Below are 20,373 nucleotides of genomic sequence, written 5' to 3'. Positions count from 1 at the left end.
ATCCGTATCTGGTATAGTGGAGTAATGGTGTCCTGAACAGAGAATGAAGTCATGCTCCCTGTGTGTGTGTGCTGTAATCCGAGCTTCTCTGTGGTTTGTTGTGGTAAGCCGGATCGGCCACATGGGCATGTTAGTGCATGTGTGTATACCACTGGCTGGCTGACCACTGCTGCACTGTGCTCATATGACAGTTACTGCAAGACTATTAAATGAAGGATGGGACACCATCTCGGACATTTGTGGTATGACACAGCTGTGATGTTGGAGGGTTACAGCAGACAGCACTAAAAATAAAGGGATGGCATTCACTCAGGTGATCTCTGGGTGTAGCTCTCTTTTAGCCTCCTTGGATGCACTCAGCCTGAAAAAGCTTTTTGGGTATACTGATTTTGATGATGGCGGATAGACAATAGAAGGTTTTCATATAGAAAGCATTTATTAAAGACTTATTTATTAAAAACTGCAGAACAGTAATTCCCATCCATATTTTTTTTTCTGGTATAAAATATATGTAAAACTAGTCAATCTTTCCCATGTTCTATGATGGTGCACCAGCTATCAAGCCTTTTGGCAAGTGCAGGCCAGATTGTACTGCACATGTTCTACCCAAATGTCAATGACTTCCCCAACTACCCATGCCTTCTCTTCTCTTTAACCTTTTTCATTACCCTGATATTGGGAAAGCATCATCAGGGAAGAGAAGCGCCCACCCTCCAGTTCCCCCCTGGTTATCACTACTTAACCCCGTTAGCAATGTTGCCATTGTTCAGTGCTGTTCCTCTTGTTGTTGCTGCTCAGCCACCTCCTTGTTTAGACCCATGCCCAAACAGCTTGAGCCCCCTCAAAGGCCCTGAAAACCTGATGTCTCAAACAGCTTCTTATAATCAGTGATAGAGTCCAACACCAACACACAATTTACTGCCAAAGTTTGAACAGTTTGTGTTATTTTTACACGAGAGATTTATGTACTTGTGTTTTTATCTGCGCTCTGTTCAGTTTTCAAGTGGGAGGGTAAAAGGGGGGTGTCACATATTTCTGTGTAGTATTCAGGATTTGGCAACATCTGAGCTGAACTCTGATGACAGTGGTGGGGTTGTTGCTCCTGTTGCCTGCACTGTCAATCAAATCTGATCAAATCACTCTCAGACAATTTCTAATAAAGCAGATTTGTTCAGCTTTATTAGTTCTGGAGTTTTAAAATGAAGCATGGTGGTAATTCAGGCAGAGGGAGCCCACCCACGCTTTGAGAGCAGCTTTATGGCTGGGAAGAGGCTGGGGTCGTGTCTAAAGACCTTAGACCTCTGGGAAAGACATCCATAGGGAATAATGAACCTTCAGCTCAGTCACATGTTCTCATGATGCTTTGTTTGTCGTTCAGAGAGAGAAAGAGATAAAGACCGAGAGACATTTATAGAAGGGCACAATCATTATGCCCTATATAAAGTCAAACTGTGAGTCATTGGTGACCTCAGATCCTGATGACATTCTGAGTGCCATCAGCGCTTAATGGATGCTAATTAGCATCTGCTGTTTGCAAACAAACACGAGCACACATGCATTTTATGTAATATTATGCTGATGCAAATACTGAGCTGGAAATCTCTAACAATAAAGAAACCCCTCTTTATTTTGGCAGGGATGGAAAGCAACTAACTACATTTAGTCAAGTACTGTATTAAATACTTTTTAAACATTTACTGTACTTGAGTAATTCCATGTTATTCTATTTTCTACTTATATTCCACCACATTTCTGAGGGTGTATATTGTAGTTTTTATTTCACTACATTTATTTGACAACACGAATTACTCCTCAGATTCAGATTATTACAACAAAATCAAATCAGCAAAGAAATATTATGTTTTATTATACATAAAGATAGCTGTCTGTAAATAAAATATGTTAAGTAAAAGTTTGCTTTATTGGTTTCATCATTAAAGTGATGCTTATACATTAAAGAATTATTCATTTTAATCTAGTAATATAATATATATGATTCTGAATTGGAACCGTCTGCATAATTTTAATTTTGGTATATAATATATATACTTTGCTTACTAAATGTTGAATGCAGGACTTTATTTCTGCGCATTTCTGCACTGTGGTATCCATTTCACTCAAAGAAGCAGTGTGTAAGATTAAGTGGTATCTAGTGGCAGAAAAAGGACGTAATATTTCTAATTTTGTTTTTATTAGAGCTCACACAAACCAAGTTTGAAGGCAATCCGACTAAATCTGTACGAGGAGTTTGTTAAAATACAACACGTGGAAAATGCCAAAAATGATCACCGAATTCAAAATTGCTGATTTCCTGTTGGGTTTAGGCAATGGATCTAAGAGAGTTACTGATCACCTGAAACTGAGAATCAGTGTGTATTTGTTACCTTAGAGTGAGCAGTTTTACATGGGAGCGGGTCCACTTCCATGTAGTGTGCTATGTTGTACTGCCATGTTTCTATAGCCCAGGATGGACACCGGCTCTAGAGAGTGCCTTTTGCTTTTTTACGTTGATGTGCAGACCACTGTGGGTTCTCCTATACGCTTTGAAAGGGAGGAGTGAGTGGAGGGGTATTCAGTTGGTTCAACACTTTCTCATCCAAAAACTCATCAAATACTGCCACTTTGTCAGTGGACCACACGTCAAAATATGATGCACAAGATACTCTCTTGTGTCAGTTTTGGATGCTCAGGGATGGTGTGTTAATTTAGGCTCATTACATGCATCGCATCTTTTTTAAAATACACTTCTGTTTTCATAGGAAATGTACACTTTCTGAGATATTTGACGAGTTGGGAGTGAGAACGGGCTGGTTTGTTGCAATCTGCAAGCTCACCACTAGATGTCACTAAATCCTGCACACTGTTTTATTGAATAAAAGAACTGAGTTGTTCTTACACCACTTGATGTCGGATGTGTGTGTTTGTGTCTGCCGGTCGTCATATGATCAAGTGAGTGAGTAACATAAAACTGGAAAATGCTCCAAGAAAAGATTGTAAAACTGTGATTTTACGGTATAGGCTATATGGCCTCAGCTGAATCTTTAGCACGCACAAGAGACTGTTCACTGTAAAGTTGAGAAGTTGGAGGAACTTTGGAGCTACAGACTGCAGACTGTGGCATCTGGCATGGCAGCAGAGCTATAGACACATTGGAGTCATTTTAAAAAAAATTCTGTTACACTGTGGCATTACAGTAGTACAGCCCTAACTACTTCCATCTGTGTAGAAATCAAGTCTGACTGTATGACTCAGCGCATTGCTGACCAAAAACACTGTGGGCAACTTAGGAGAGGAGAGGAGAGGAGAGGAGAGGAGGAGAACTTTTGAGCAGACATTTGGAGAAAAAAAATAAAAAAGTCTTTCATCTCACCACGCACATAGACACCCACACAGCCTTAACATACAGTATATTACAGCTGAAGGCAACATCTCTCACACAATGAGGCTCCACAAGTGGAGAAATAGTCCTGGAAAAAGCTAAGTAGATCCATGTGTTGTTGTGTAAAATATTCTGCTTGGCATTGACACTGAGCCTCCTCCTCCACAAATGTGATAAAACGGTACATTCAAATACAAATCTGTACATGCAAGGTGGATAGTAATTTTATGCCTATGGCAGCTATCACACAGAATATTACATTTTCCAAAGGCGACACAGTTTTGGAAGACTTAATGAGGGCTACAATTCCAGGCATTCCTGGCAAAGTATGATCTGTTTTTACTGAGATTTTCCTTTGGATATACTCTGTCTGTCCACAGTCATTTCAAAGTTGTTATTGGACTAAAGTGAGACAGTGGATGACTCCTCTGTTGTTTGTCCTTGTGGTCCATCCAAAGAGCTTTCTGTCCAAAAACGCAGGAAAGGTTGATTATACAAAAAGAGGTTACTTTATCTTTCAGAAGAAAATGTTTGCATTGTACATTTATATGTTGAATTTGCATGTTTCATATGTATCATATCAATGTTTCTAAAGTGACATCCTAAGAGCTGACTTTGTCATATGGATTTAGAGGGGACAGTGATGGCGTGTCGCCTAGGCAAGATGCCTGCTAAGCTGCAGACCAATGTTTGAGACCAGTAAACAACAAAACCAGTTGTCTTTTAGCAAGTCACTGCTGCATTTCCAGCAGCTTTTTAGGCTTTAAATGTGGAAGTTTGATGGGGACCTGTTGATTGTTTTCCCAGCAGGTATAGTAGAACAAAAAGTGGTTGTTTTTACCAAGACATTGCTGCATTTCCTGCTGGGATAGTGGCACAAAAAGACTGAGACATCACTGCTCTTCCAGTGGGGATAGTGCCCCCAAAAAATGGGTATTCAAGCCAAAACATTATCTCTTCCTAACTATGACCGAGTGGTTTTTGTGCCTAAACCTAACCGCACATTAACCACAGCATTATTAAAATGTATAGTTTCACTGTGTAATGTACAAATGTAATGTATCTGTGGTTTGCAGAAATGTAGAATGGCTTTTTTTTTATTTTCTTCTGCTCAAATATATACAGTATCTGTAATATATAGATGCTGAGAGATATTTTTCACTCTTTTTCAGCCCCTCTTCCCTGTTTGTCTCATCGTTCTTTGTCTGCTTTTTGTTCCTTACTTTCCTGCCTTGTCTATTTCTCGTTCACACCTTCCTTTCCTCTCTCAAAAAGAAGATGAGTCTCTGGCGTCTCTCATGTGGTCTCCAGCCCTCAAGCGCTAAAGGTACTACATAAAATCAGCGGCAGCAGACTGTGTAGAGGACACTCTGCCCCTTCTCCTCAAAGGCTTCTCATTTATTATTTCTGGGTGTGAATATAAATCCCCTGGTGAGGAAGATGTTTAATACTGCAGCACACCTAAATATTCTCTGGGCTCCCAGGCATTGCAGGAAAAGGAGTTGTAACATTAAACAGCCAAGCTACCGTGAACAAATCCACTCTAGGTCATATTGTTATAGTTATTTTAACAAAATCCACACTTAAAGACATTAAAGAGAGAACAGGCAGGACTGTTTTTTTAACAAGACTACTGTTGACTGATAACCTGTGTTATGGTGTAGTATCTGAGCTAGTTCAAGCAGATAAAAATCTATTAACATATTAACAATGGATAATTTGACGTCACTTGTATGCCAAAAGCTGTATAGCAACTTTCATTTCATTCTTTTGGTGTTCTGACCCACAGCTTTTCTGTTTTGGTTCACTCCCACCACTCTAAAAGCAGAACCATAAACAGATAGCCTGTTGCTCCCTGCAGCACCATAGACTGTGTAAATAATGGATGCAGCTTCTGTGAAATTACCCATTGGTTTATGGACTTTTTTTGAGACAGAAGTGACCATATTTGGGCAAGAGGCTGGGGTGGATCTGACTGAGAAGCCGAGGACACTATTGGCAGAGAGCCTATCACTCAAATGACCCCGCCCTTAAATATGCGTAACTTTGGAAAATGGAAAAAATCACTACTTGTGCAGTTGTCGTCAATGTTGAAATTAGCTATGGAGACCAAAACTTTTTTTTGTACCAGGCTGTAAACATGTTCTGTAGAGTTGGCCACTTTTAAATGGGGGTCAGAGGGAGATTTACTCTGTTATGGAGCCAGCCTCAAGTGGCCATCTAAGGTACTGCAGTTTTTGGCACTGCGGCATTGGCTTCATTTTTCAGTCTCAAGGGTTGCTAATAGCCCAGCGCCAAACAAGAGAAAGAAGACTTAGCGACTAATAGTGGAGTATTTGACAGCTAAAGAGACATTTATTTTCCTTAGAAGTTGGTGGAGACCAAAAACAGAGCTAAAAGGAGAGGGAAATTTGGACTTAGGCTACATTCATCAGATGGACAGAAACATGACGCTAAATGTTGCTAATGTTGCTCTGTAATTGCTGGATATGTAAAAAAGAAACAGTTTGCTAACATGTTTGGCATATCAACTTATATGTCAGTTCTTTGTTTACAGATTCTCACCAAAGAAAGTCAGTTATTGAAGTTTTAAAGAAGCAGTTAAATATTTTGGAAAATATTGTTTTCTTGTTGGGTTAGATGAAAAGATTGATACCACTCAAATATCCGTGCATTGACAATGCAGCCAGAGTTGGAGGACAGTTAGTGTTGCTCTACTCAAAGTCTGAAGCTGCCTACTGAATATGATTTATTGCATTTCTTTGATTAGAACACAAACAGAAATGGGAAAACCAAAAGTTTAAGGGGCCATACACATCCTGCATTTCTTGCACCCTCAAACTGTTTCCAATATAGACGCGTTGCAGGTGTGCTAAAACCTAATACACACTTAAAAACAACGCCTGGAAGTAGGTCAGCTCTGCACTCAGGATTTCTGGTAAGCAGGCTATCACACAGTGCTGGTTATGGTTACTTAGCAACTTCAGACACAACTTGCCTCTGCACCCTTGAAAGCTGGTGCAGAGTATAGGCACAAGAGTAGAGCCCAGAGCCTTACCTTGCATTTTCTTACATTAACCTACGTTGTGCTAGGTTGCGTCACATCCCATCACGTTACATAGGGTAACTATTTATTTTCTAGCAGCAGCCAGGAGCAGTGACTTTCACAAGTCTTCTGATTAAAACAATGTACCGTAAAACTACAAAGTAAGTCCTTCGAACCATACATCCACAGGTCATTTGCTCCCACTGTTCCTACTACGTCCCACAGGAGCATTTTCTAAAAAATTGCACCTACCATCATCATACCTGAATAACAGAATTAGGTCATATATGGCCATTAACAGTAACAGTTTTAAAGATGTAGCTAACATGTTTAACAAGTCACAGTTGCACCAACACTACTTCATTAGGTTTAGGCAATAAGAATCCTTAGATAGTTTTGGAAAAAGATCATGGTTTGGTTTAAAATACAGAAGTTGTTTTCCAAACATAACACATGAAACATAGAGGTGACACGTGACATACATGAGGTAGTTAAAATAACTCAATATTTACTTTCGTTTTCACACAACAAAATAAGCTGCTTGTACAAACAACCCGTGTTGTCATATTTTTAAGGAGGACAGTCTCAAATTATCACTTATGTTTCTGTTTGTGTACAGATTAGCACATTAAATAATGAGCCTGAGGGTGTTTTCGGATACAGAGACTGTATATAAAGATGGACGACATGACAGCTCCCCAAAAGTGAAGCCAAAACATCGACCACCCTGGTGGCTGGCTGCAGTGTAGGTCATGAACCCCAACCACTCTATGTTGGCAGAGGTGACATGGCCCAAACTTAAAAATCAAAGTACACATCAAATAAATTTTTCCCAGGGATGGTTTCTGTCATTTTCGGCAGATCTTATCGCACTGATATGTGCTCAAGTTGTCATGGTTACTGCCATGACTTTGGGCTTGTCCTTGTGTTTCCCTGTGTTTTTCTCCTACGCTGAGTGTTCCTGTCTGTTTCTATGTGTTTGTGTCTCCTCTGCTCTCTCCTGGTTCCTGATTATAGTTGATCATCCACACCTGTCTCTCATCAAGCTCATCAAGCTCCAGTATATCTACCCCCGTCATTCACCCACTCGTCGTCAGATTGTTCAGTCAGCCACATTGGTGGTTACTCACTCAGGCCGCTCTCTGTATTCAAGGTTTTTCTGTGAATATTCTCCTTGAGTGTTTTTGCCCTGACTAATCCTATTCTCTTCTGCTCCAGGATCATCCTCGCCAGTCTGCCTCCTTAACTGCCTGTCTGTTCTCACTCTGCAGTTCCCTCTGCTACTAAAGTACCACGCAATTCCCTCCACGCCTCGCCTGCCATTACCCAACGCGCTCTGCCTTCTGCCTCAGCTTGTAATCTCCAAGTCCATCTCCACCTCCATTCCCTGTTTTACTCATTATAGTATTTTTTTTATTCTGTTCATTACCTGATTTATAACACATGTGTTTCTTTTTTCTTTTAAGTTTGGTTACAACTAGTTATTTGATGCTATAATGAGGGGATCTGATATCACGATTGACAGCTGTGTGTCAGTCGGTGTGCTCCTGATCAGTGGTACTGCTCATGATTGATTAGATGGCTCCAAATGACTGCAGTGAGAGATTTACAGTAATTGGCTAGCTGTTTGCCCTTGTGTCCATGCTAGGCTAGGAGAACTGCATTCTGGCTGTAGTTTAGTACTGCCCAGACATGAGAGCAATATCAGTCTTCTCATCTAACTCTTGGCAAGAAAGCGAATAAGTGATTTCCCAAAATGTAGAACTATTCCTCTGGGATTAGAGTATTTGTGACATGCTTTGAGCAAACCTGTTTAGCAAATCTCTTTCAAACCAGAGATAGAAGCCAGTGCTTTGCTGTGGTTTTACACAAATTCCTCAGAACTGGATGGCCTCGCTTACACCCCTCCGAGGAAATGACACACACACACACACACACACACATACACACATATATACACACAGAGTCGCACAGTAAAGTGAGCCCAGAAATTCTTTTGTCAGGACTCCAGTGATAGCTAAATCCTGCGAGCCCTTTCTCTGTCTCTCAACTCCCTCTTACTGGCAGACTGCTGACTCATACTTTCTACTCTATCTCTCTCTCTTTCTCTTTCTGACTCTCCTTCTTCATAAATCCAGTCTGCAGCCTTTCCCTCAACCCATCCTCTTTCTTACTCAGGCATTTCTTGGGATTTTAAATAATTCAGCTGCATTTCCTCATCGTGTGACCTCTGGGTGTATGTGCGCTCACATAGGCGATATTATTATATGTGTTGATGGAGCTCATGGATTGTGTGTGTGGGTGTGTTAAATGTGTGTAAGCAGTCCTAATCGCCCCTCCTGCCTGTGCAATTTATTTAGTGTTTGAAGAAACAGAGTAATTGCCGCCTACTGAAGCTGTATAGCTGGCTAAGTCTCTTAATGAGAGTCATGCCTGCTGTGCCCAAAGCGAGAGGCCCAGCATTCTGTGGGTAAAGTTGGCACTCACATGGAAAACAGCATTTTACTGTAGTTGGAAAATGTTCCCCTTGTCTTGAGTATTTTGTTTTTTCTAAGTTAAGTTTCAGAAATATGTGCTTGGTTACCCCGACAGTTTCTGCGGTAGTTTCTTAACTTTTCTGAAAAGGACAGGTGGTTGTGCGCTGCCAGGTGGTCAGGTGCCGGTCTTCACTGGAAGTGGCAAAACAATGACAGCTTATGTACGATACAGCATCCAGCAGTCTCCTTCTCACGTTTTAAAAGCAGAACGGGAGACGTCTGGAGCACACATTTGTGAAAATAAACAACAAGGCAGCCAAGGAAAGAGCTGTAATCTTGGATAAGATGTTGGGTAAGCAGAGAACTGCATGTTCTTTGATGGCCTAACTGAAAACAATAAGCTCCCTGCTGGATAGCAAGGACAATAGGAAATCAAAAACAGCCCAAAGGACAGTCAACTGGAAGAAAATGTTCTATGACCTTCAACTATGCATAAACAACAGATTGAGGATGACAGTTCTGAAAAGCATCTAAGTGCAAGTGCATTTATCAATATATACACAAGGTAAACTTCCTTCTGTTTGTTTTCATACAGGAATTTAAAACACATTCCTGATAGCTTAAAGTAGAGGACAGAAGTGTGGGGTCACTGACAAACTAAAGCCCCTTTCACACATGTATGCAACTCTGAACATATCTAGACATTATCCAGAGGCGCTGTGAGAACGCAAATGTCCGAATCAGTTGGATCAGACATTAAATGGACTTCACCCTGCCAGCTCCTCAGTACAAACGACGTCTGTGTAATGTCCAGTTGAACCCATGTGTGAATAGGGTGAGTGAATATCCAGAGAATTCACAGCAAGCAAGTAGGTGTGTTGGTGATATTTCTAACATGTGACTAGCATGAAAACAGAAGAAAACAAACATCCACAAGTGGTGAAGCAGGGTTAATTACAGAGGACGGCACTGTGAATGTCATTCTAGAAGAGATTACAAAAATTCTGTTGGCAAAATCACCAGACAAATTCCAGGAACAGTAAGAGACTCAGTTGTTTTTGAGCAAATTATAAACCAGCTACATAAATACAAAACAGTGATTTCCATTTGTACTTTTTGTGTCATGTCCTGCCTCCTACGTTCTCTTTCCAGACACCACCTCTCGCCTAAACCAGAGTATTTTCAATAGGTGAGAACATGTCCAACATGTACAATCTCCTACTGTGTATAACATGTGTTAAAGGGATTAAGCTGTGTAAGGGATCCTTGTTTTGCCCGTAACATTAGAGTTGAGGTCAACTCATAATCTGTTCTTGTCCTTTTGATAATAATCAAATAATCAAAAAGTTGAAATACTTTGAAATAAGAAGATAAAATGAAAGAGAAATGAAACACTGTCAGTATTCTCTGATCCACTGTAAATGAGTTCAGTTAATGTAGGCAGTAGAGACTCTTCTGAGCCTCACTATGACATCTGTATTTTCACTAAATTTCAATCTGACACAATTCTTCAAATATTTGTAGGTCTGGATGGCTGTTGAAACAATTACTTTTTTGGGGCTCACTTAGTCTTTCATTCACTCACTCAGGCAACAGTGACTCCTGAATAAAACACCAAATGTACAAGAAGTCCATCAGGATTCATATATAAAGTAAAGGACTTTTTATCTCTGTATAACCCTGTGATTGCCTATACATTCAATGGGATATATGGGTTTCCAGAACAACATTTGTAATGATGTTGGTTGCCCGTGGTCTCTAATCTACAACAGCGGTCAGCAATCTTAGGCACATGTGCCATCATCGCCATGCGGTGGTTTAACCAGTGACACACTAGCAATAAGAGAGATTGTTCAAAATGTTGGAGCGCCCTCTAATCTGCATGCCAAATTACCTCTTTCACATCTACAAACAATCCACCAATACCTGCCCTGCCCTGCTTCTGATTGGCTAGTACTCGTTGCCTTCTTTGCAGAATGTGGGTGGGAAAAACAAAATCAAAGTCATTATGCTGATACCTCAGCTTCTGTGTCATCAAAGTGAATGAAGAATGTGTCCCAGGTGGGCTCAGTAGATGATGTCATGCTCGCTAGCTAAGAAAGCTAAAGTAATGGCCTTGGTGGACAGAGCAGTGGGGTTTTGGGTTTCAGAAGGACCATGCTGTGACACTTTATGTCTTGAAAACATTGTTTGCTGAATGTCAAGAGTTAAACGCCATTTTGTGACCAAACACATGTGTTCTGTCCCGTGATGGGAAGCAACAAATCACCCTCAAAGTCTTTACCACTCTTCGCTCGTCTTCGCTAATAATCATGCTACTGAAGCAAGCTGTCACATTGCTCATTGCAATGCACAATGTTGAAAGTTATTCACTCTTGGCAAAAATATTAAGGAAGCTTTTCTCTGTAGTTTTCTCTAATGGATTACCAAACAAAGGGACAATAAAATCAAGAATAAAAGACTTTCTCATGTTAACCAGTAGTGTTGAATGATGCATCAAAGAAATGCCAGAATATGTTGGAGTGCTGCAGACAGCTGGTTTGAAAGACGCCATGGTATTTAGCATCACTCTTGAATAGAGCGTGGATCTGAATAACACGTTTGGCAGTCATGGCAAGATACTGAGATTTGACTAAAGCTCTGCTGCTTAGCACCAATATGTCAACAGCAAAACTTGAGGACATAACCAAAGTTTTTATGGAGCACTTTAATGAACAAGGATTGGTATTGTATTGATATGGCACACTGATTTACAAGAACATAAAAAAATGGCATTTAATATCAAAAAAGGTTGCCGACCCCTGATCTAGTGCCACCATCAGGTCACAATCTATTCCAATCACTGAATCTCGTGATGATCAGAGGAGCTCATTTCCATCATGCAGCAGCGTGCATACAAAAACGCTTTTGTAGTTATAATAAACACTGACTCAACACTCACCACATGTCATTTATGGCCATTTCAGATGAATCGCATAAGCCAAACAACTTCAAACTTTACTACTGACAACAAACTGCAGATGTTCTGCATTGTTAAAGAATTCCATTTAGCTGATAAAAAACACATGCAGCACACATTAAAGACCTGTGTTTTCACACTGAGGTATCTTTAGATATATTTCAAAAATGCAGAAAAAAGGGAAAATGAGTGGCTTTTGTGACATCCATCCATCCATCCTTCCATCCATCCATCCATTTTCATCTGCTTATCCAGTCACAGGGGCAGCAGGCCAAGCAAAGCACCCCAGACGTCCCTCTCCCTTGCAACACTTTCCAGCTCCTCCTGAGGGACCCCAAGGTGTTTCCAGGCCAGATGAAATATGTAATCCCTCCAGTGTGTTCTGGGTCTGCCCCAGGGGCCTTCTACCAGTGGGACACCTCGAACAGGAGGCACCCAGGAGGCATCCTGATCAGAAGCCTGAACCACCTCTACTGACCCCTTTCGACTCGAAGGAGCAGCGGCTCTACCCCGAGCTCCCTACGGTTGTCCGAGCTCCTCACCCTATCTCACGAAGGAAACTCATATCGGCTGCTTGTATCTGTGATCTCATTCTTTCGGCCACCACCCAAAACTCATGACCATAGCTGCGGGCTGGGATGTAGATGGACCAGCACATCCAAAGCTTCACCTTCCAGCTCAGCTCCTTTTTCACCACAACGTTCCAGCGCAGCGCCCGCATCACTGCAGAAGCCTCACCACACCGTAGAATTATCTCATGCTCCATTTTACCCTCACTTGTGAACAAGACCCCGAGACACTTGAACTCCCTCTCTTGAGGCAGTAACTTTCTCCCAACCTGGCTTTTGTAACATCTGTTTAAAAATCAGTGATCTCTTCACTACCCGACAGTGAACAAAAAAAGGTCACAGATTTGACCTGATTCATGTAACACTCCATCATTAGCTATGTTTCCTTCTTAATGCTGTTAAAGGTTCACTCAAGTGAGACAGATATTGTTTATGTTATCATCAAACGTGTGAAAAAAATGTCTCCCACCTTCACATCAACATACACTTACACACACTGATTCCCCAGTCAGGCTCTCATACTGTTAGCACGTGACTGAGGGTGAGATGAAACAGGAGAGAGAGGCAGGGAGGGAGAGGGAGAGAATGACAGAGAGCATGGATGAAAGCGAGTGTATGTGTGTGTCTGGACATGTGAGTGTCTGTGTGAGTTAGCGTTTCTGTGCGGAGCGTTTGCTCTGTAGCTCACAGGGCTAAGACCTATTTTTACACCCAGACTCCCACGCTCCAGAAACACTCACCCATGACATTTGCTGCCATTCTTTTTCTTCTTCACATTATTGTCTCATCCCACATTATTCCTCTCTCATCACCATCATCGACAACATCATCCCTGGACAGGGGCGCGCTACTATTACCTCGACAAAATGCCCTGGCTCTCAGGTCCTTTGAGTGCAGAATTGAACTGAGCACAGCAGACAGATCAGGGTCACTGCTGCCAAAAAGGACTTCTCTCAGTCACTATGAGCATTCCAGTAGTAGTAAAGAGCTGTACCAGGGGTGCTAGCTGTTGAGGATTTATTCAAATGTGGACACTTTCATCACAAATTTCACCTGCAGGGAGCCAAACCTGAGGCAACCCCATCCTCAGGAGGAATGAGGCTGGCTTGCGTGCAGCAGTGAGGATGGAGCGATGGTTGGACAGATGGATGCGTGGACAGAGAGCAAAATCATTTACTAGCTCAAATGGAAAGGAACAGAGGCGAAGTTAAGGTGATGAGGGAGCTCCATATTGTGTTGCTGACCGTGGGAATTGTGATGTTATGTAATGGCCCGCAAACTCACGGCATACACACAGAGTCACAGAGCCACGGGCAGTGGCTTAGGGGGAAGTCGGATGGACCCCTTGCCTGCTAACAGGACTTCTTAAGTGCTTGTGCCATCAGCATTCTGTTGCTTGCATAACAGCCGTTCCAGCTCTGGGAACCCAGAGTATACACGTGACCACTAAGAGGGTTCCTTCTGGCTGAGGGGTGATTTCTCATTCCCTCTCTTCCTCTTTTTCTCCCTCTTCTTCATCCCTCTTTCTCCTTGTTAGCAACAAAGGGGTTTTTCTTCCACGGCAAAATAGCCATTAAGATAACACGCTCAGGGACAGCACTTCCACCGAGGATAGCAGGACAACAACAGAAGGGGCAGCACATCAGGCGTGTTGCTGCATATTCTGTAAATGTGATCCTCTAAGAACTTGTTAATGATTTAATATAAGTGGAGCCCTCGGGGACAAGAGGGATAAACTACATGGGAGCTACTGGGAAGAAAAGCTACGCAGCCCTCCTTCATGCCCATAGACAAACATATGTAATATGTACATACTGAGAAAATAGCAGCCCACGCTTTCACACACACTAGCTCACTAATGCTTGCATGCTTGCAGAAAGCATGGAAGATTGAACATACCGAAATTAACAACCCAATCATCAGAAAACATGTTTTTGCAAACCACAGATACATTACGTTTGGATGTGATTTGTAGCAGACGCTTGAAATTTTATGTTTTAACAATGCTGTGGATAACATGTGGTTAGGTTTGGGCACAAAAACCACTTGGTTATGGCCAGGATAAGATCATGTTTTAGCACAAAATGTTTAAGATTAAAATAATTTTGGGGGTTCAATCCCTGCTGGAAAAGCAGCATTGTCTCTGCAAAAAACCCGCCACTTTTCGTGCAACTATTCTGGCAGGAAACTCAGCAGTATCTCAGTAAAAACTTTGCTTTTCGTGCCACAATCTTGATCTTGTTTTATGTGCCTCAATTTCCGCTGGAAAAGCAGTGATGTCTTGGTAAAACAGATCTATTTTTGTGCCATTATCCTGGCAGGAAATAAAGCAATGTCTTGATAAAAAATTTTGCTTTTCATGTCACTATCTTGACAGGAAATGTAGAATTATTTCAGTAAAAAAAACAATCATTTTCTGTGCAGTGATGTGTTGATTAAGAAAATATTTTTGTGCCATAACCACAGCTGGAAAAGAAGCAATGTCGCAGTTAACAGCACTTTCTTTTTCATGTCACAATCACAGCGAGAAAAGCAGTGATGTCTCTGTGAAAAATAATTGCTTTTGATGCCACTACAACACACCCACATTTGGCACTCAAAAAGCTGCTGCAAACACAGCAATGACTCGCTAATTAGAAAACACACACGAACACACAAATATTCACTTCAAAGTCATTTCCAACATCTTTCTTAAGTGAAAGATTTTTGGTAAAAAATGCATTTTCATTATAGTTTGTAAGGTGTATAGAGTTAACTGAACACCTGAAACAGATTATAAGCTGCCCGTAAGACATTCTGGGAACTGCAAGTCCATCCGTTTTTCTATCTATCCATCCTGCACACCACCTTCCTCCCCCTTAATCCATTTTCTTTTCATCCTCTGGTTCCATCTTTCCTCTCACTCCTCCCTTGCTCTTTCCTCAACCTGCATTTGTAATGTACATTACACATGCCTAACACGGTGTGTGATATATTTTCAAGAACCACATTTAAACAAACGTGTTGTGGCAAATGGTTTCTTACAGGCATTTGAGGGGAGATCAACACAAATCAGTGCAAAAGAAGATGAAGTTCAAAGAGTGATGAAGCCACGAGAGATTTGGTGTTGCTATGGAGATTAGTTATTCTCTCTCTGCTCTGTGTGTGTGTGTGTGTGTGTGTGTGTGTGTGTGTGTGTGAGTGCTGCACCTGATGTTTTTTTGTGGGATGGACTAAATCTGTCACTGTGGTCGCAGCTTTACTGTGTCTATGTGCACAGTTTGATGCACTGGAATGTGTTTGAAGCGAATAGACTATACTGTATGTCAAAGAGGGGATATAAATGGTAACTCTCTCTCTCTCTCTCACACACACACACACACACACACACACACCACAAATTAATATTTCTCATATTTAAAGCCACTCACAGACATATTTCCATCACTCAGTGTTTTCATACCAAAATCACATTGTCATCTTTTTGGGGGGTGGTGTGGAATCTATGTGCACACACCATGACATCCCCATCTCTGACATTAACTCCTGCTTGCATGAATATTGTTCAAGCGTCACATGAGCCAGCTACCGACTGCACGTGCAGGGCGCACGGCATTGCCAGCAAGGAGAGGAGGCGCCGGATAGTGCGCATGATCGAGAGTAAACAGAGCACTTGGTAACCTGAAGTCATAATTTCCACAGCTTTTCACTGTGGACTAAAGAACGGGAGGGTAATTGTTACTGGAGGAATAAAAAAAAGATCAACTCTTTAATCACTGGATAGCTCAGGCAACATATAAAAAAGTAGCTCATGCCACTGATTGATATCAGAAAGGCTTGTTTGGGCGTTTCAGCACTGGACAGCTCTCCCCGTGTGTCTCTGGCTCTCAAGTGCGTCTGGCACATGTGCGCCGGGAAAGTGGCCAGCTGGTGGGGGGCACGAGCAGAGAGCATGGCAGACTCTCCACTGCATCCTCCCCACGACTGCTCTTAAGCCACGAGAGATGAGCATACCGGAGTTCCTACTGGAAGTGTCCATTGTGGTGATCGCTGTCGTTTCGCTGTTGACAAACCTGTCAGTGCTGTTATGTTTCACCCAGAGCGCCGAGTTACGCTCCCACGTGCCCGGCATCTTCATCCTGAACCTCTCTTTCTCCAACATCCTCCTCACTGTCATCAACATGCCCGCCACTTTTCTCGGAGTGGCCCAGAGCGCAAAGCCCTTCGGGGACTTGTTCTGTCAAGCTGTCAGTTTTGCTGAGACTTTTCTCACCGCCAATGCGATGCTGAGCATGGCCGCGCTCAGCATGGACAGGTGGATCGCGGTGATGTTTCCCCTGAGTTACTCCAGCAAGATGCGCTACAGGGACGCCTTTCTGATCGTGGCGTACTCCTGGCTGCACTCTCTCACCTTCTCCCTGACCCAGCTGCTCATGGACTGGGGAGGTTACAGCCACACTTACGCGTCGTGCACCGTTTACCTGGACGGGGAGAAGAGGTCGCAGCTGGCCGCTTATGCGACCTTCACGGCGCTGTTCCACTGCAGCAGCTTCGCGCTCTGCCTCCTGGTGCTGTGCTTCGCCTACCTGAAAGTTTTGAGAGTGGCCAGGTCGCACTGCAAGAGGATAGATGTCATTACGGTGCAGACTCTGCTTCTGCTGGTGGATATTCACCCCAGGTAAAGTATACTGGAGAAGCTGAATCATGTTTCCACCTGATTCCAGTGCAGTTTGACTTGTTTTAATGGAGAAAATTAAGTTAACATTACTTATTTTAGAATGCTGTGCAAAAGCTGTTTTATAATACTACTAATTTATTCGCTGTTTTATATCATACATTAGTTAATCTGTGTCTGTGTCTTTCAGTGTGAAGGAGAGGTGTCTGGCTGAGCAGAAGAAGAGGAGGCAACGCGCCACTAAAAAAATTTGCATCTTCATCGGCACCTTCATCCTCTGCTTTTCACCCTACGTTATAACAAGGTAACAGCCTGCTCTTTCAGAAGCCTACTGTCTCTGTGTCAGGCCAGTTGGTTAACCTCCCACATGACTCCTGCCTCTTCAAAGTTCAGTTTTACTGTGGTGTAACATTTCACACACAGAGACAACACTCTGAACACACCGGTAAATAATTTATTTACAAAACCCAGATTTGTTTCCTTAGTGAAGCTGACATTCATTTTGTTAAATCTGTGTTGAGAGTAATATTGTAAAGTATTCCTAATAATTTATTATCATACAATGAAGAGTGATATACTACAGCCTCAAGTAATAATAAAGATTACTTATACACAGACATAATGGTCTATGGAAGCCCATATACGCTGCCAGAAATATATTTTCAAATACATTTCAAAAACAACAGAGGACTGAAGACTCAATCTCAAATCCGCCAGATTCCACTGACAAAAACAATAATTTTACTTTGCAGAACATGGGGGTTACTGGTCTACAGCTGCTTTGATTAGTTATTGTGTGGGTAAAGCGGAGAAATATTCCAAATGTAGTGTATGCTTAAACTGATATTGATTTTTTAAGGAGGGTTTTATTGTTTTATTGTGGCCAATGTGCACATGAATACGTTGCTTAGCTTCTGTGGTAGATTTGATTTATCAAAGACTCTGGCCAAGCAACAAAGTGCAGAAAATAAGCGCAGATAGGTCAGATTACTGAATTTAACTATGCATCTTAAACATTAACAAACAGTTACAGTTGAAAATTACAACAGAAATAAACAAGATCACTGATTTTACATATCTCTGCTATTCACATCAGTTGCCAGATGTCTACCCAAAAGTGATGTTAGCATGTCTTCACAGTGATTCGATCTATTGACTTTTTCTGCTTCTTCTGCTTCTTCCATCTGCAGGTTGGTTGAGTTGTTGCCCTCTGTGCACATCCCCCGTTACTGGGGCATGACTGCCAAATGTCTGTCCTATGCCAAGACCTCCAGCGACCCGTTTGTCTACTGCCTGCTGCGGCATCAGTACAGAAAAGTCCTAGTAGGTATCATCAGTCGTTTTCTGAGAAAGGATCACTACTCGCTGTCTATCCACAGCGCCAGCAGCACGCTGGACACCACAGACGACAACTGCGTTGCCAGAATCACCTGAGCTTGATGCGCAAATGTTTAAATGATTAAATGATTCAGCACCTGCATCCCTCCTGCGGGAAGGTTAGAGGTCAGGGTCTCTGAAGAGCAGCAGCCCTGCAGATGGAAGGAAGTCAGTGTCTTGCTCAAGGACACTTTAACATGGACGTGGATCTCAGGACTCTTTGGGCCACATTGTTGTCCAATGAGAGAACTGTGAAGGACACAAACAATGTATGCTCAGTGAGCCCACACCGGCCCCTTATGTGTGCCAAAGGCCTCTTCAGCCTCTATAGACTGCTGTTTCCATAGGGCTCATCAGTTTGCCTGCTGAGGCATAGCCAAGAACACACCACAGGAAGTCCACAACACTATGTTTATTACTATCATCAATGTAAATGTATTGTTGAAGTAACCTCAAACTTGTCAGGAAGTGGTCTTCATGTTTCAGTGAAAGAGCTGAAAAAATGTTTCTTCTTATGACTGTTATAAAGCTAATGTTAACATTTGTGTTGATGAGCGCCATTTTTAACATGTTGAGTGTAACATAAGTGTGAGGATGTGTGAAGATGTTATATCACAGCAAAAAACACAGATTAAAGAATAAACACTGCCACAGATACACTATGAGTCTGCCATATGAGTACACATGAGTGAAAAAAACAGATTCTGGCAATATTCTGAAGGAAAAGTTGTGTAGCAGTGGTTCACAACTTCTGTGGTATGAAATGTCTCAACACAACAGCTGAAAGCAATTTACTTGCCTGAAGAAGAGAAGAGAAGAGATCTTAATCGTCCACCAGGGCTGAAATTTGAAACCCAGCCACCAGAATATACGTTGGCATTGTATGTTTCTGCAAACCACGGATATCTTACATTTAGGCATTAGCAGACATGTTGAAACTTAGGCACAAAAACCACTTGATTATGGTTAGGAGAATATTATATTTTGGCTTAAAATATCCTGTTTTTGTGGCACTACCGCAGCATGAAATGCAGCAATGGTTCGGTAAAAAACAACTGCTTTTGGTAGTACTATCTCTTGTGGGAACACAGTGACAGGTCACTAAAGGCCCTGACACACCAAGCTGATGGTCGGCCGTCAACCAAAGTCGGGCCGTCAGTGAATGTCTGTCACCCTAGTTTTTGCAGTGTCCCGCACCTTCGACAATTTTTTTACGGCGGCGGCAGCTTTTCGGCCAATTGAACATGTTGAATCGGTGGCAGAGCTTGTCGGTGAGAGAGATCACTCTGATTGGCTGTTCAGGTTTTATTTCTTCATCCCTGTAGCGAGTGAATCTGCCTGTAGTGAAACCAGGGCTAACAGGAGCTTCCTCTTCAGCCTCTCCACTCAGCTGACCGAGACCCACTGCTTCTACACACTTTAACCTGAATAACAAACCGGATCTAGCTGGGAGCGCCTAGCAAAGCGTTAGCCGCAGCATGATCAGAGGGAAACACAGCCAGTTAGCCTCCGCTAGCCTCCCAGCTTGCTCTCCGTTTGGATCCAACCGGAGCACCCAGCCCTGGTTTGTTATTCAGGTTAAAGTGGGAAGATGCAGGGGCGTTGGTGGCTTAGTGGTTAGAGCAGGCGCCCCATGTACAAGGCTGTTGCCGCAGCAGCCCGGGTTTGACTCCAGCCTGTGGCCTTTTGCTGCATGTCACTCCCCCTCTCTCTCCCCCCTTTACACTTGTCTGTCCTATCAAATAAAGGCTAAAAAATGCCCCAAAAAATATCTTTAAAAAAAGTGGGAAGAAGCAGCGGGTTTATCGGGCAGCTGAGTGAAGTGGAGCCTGCGGCGGAAACACCAGGACCGTCTGGATGTAATAGTCCGTGGAGGTGCTGCGGTGCTCGGCTGCACAGATAGGAAACTCCT

At 42.4% G+C, this 20,373-nt stretch overlaps 1 protein-coding gene across 1 annotated transcript; it reads left to right on the top strand.

Annotated features, from left to right (window-relative positions):
• Positions 1–16,168: 16,168 nt before the first annotated feature.
• On the top strand, positions 16,169–19,226 carry gpr78a (G protein-coupled receptor 78a). Its single transcript, XM_049571266.1, has 3 exons — positions 16,169–17,087; positions 17,275–17,388; positions 18,275–19,226. The coding sequence occupies exons 1-3, from the start codon at positions 16,414–16,416 to the stop codon at positions 18,516–18,518; spliced, it is 1,032 nt and encodes a 343-aa protein (XP_049427223.1). The 5' UTR covers positions 16,169–16,413; the 3' UTR covers positions 18,519–19,226.
• The last annotated feature ends 1,147 nt before the right edge of the window (positions 19,227–20,373 follow it).

Source organism: Epinephelus fuscoguttatus, linkage group LG3, assembly GCF_011397635.1.
Source record: "Epinephelus fuscoguttatus linkage group LG3, E.fuscoguttatus.final_Chr_v1".
In the NCBI taxonomy this organism is placed as follows: domain Eukaryota; kingdom Metazoa; phylum Chordata; class Actinopteri; order Perciformes; family Serranidae; genus Epinephelus; species Epinephelus fuscoguttatus.
This window is presented reverse-complemented; position numbering and strand designations above follow the sequence as displayed.

What these genes read in the sequence shown, in the direction of transcription:
- gpr78a (XM_049571266.1), top strand. Translation starts at nt 16,414, where the DNA reads ATGAGCATACCGGAGTTCCTACTGGAAGTGTCCATTGTGGTGATCGCT. An exon ending in CTGGTGGATATTCACCCCAG is followed by an intron (nt 17,088 to 17,274) that starts GTAAAGTATACT and finishes TGTGTCTTTCAG; the next exon opens with TGTGAAGGAGAGGTGTCTGG. An exon ending in TCACCCTACGTTATAACAAG is followed by an intron (nt 17,389 to 18,274) that starts GTAACAGCCTGC and finishes TTCCATCTGCAG; the next exon opens with GTTGGTTGAGTTGTTGCCCT.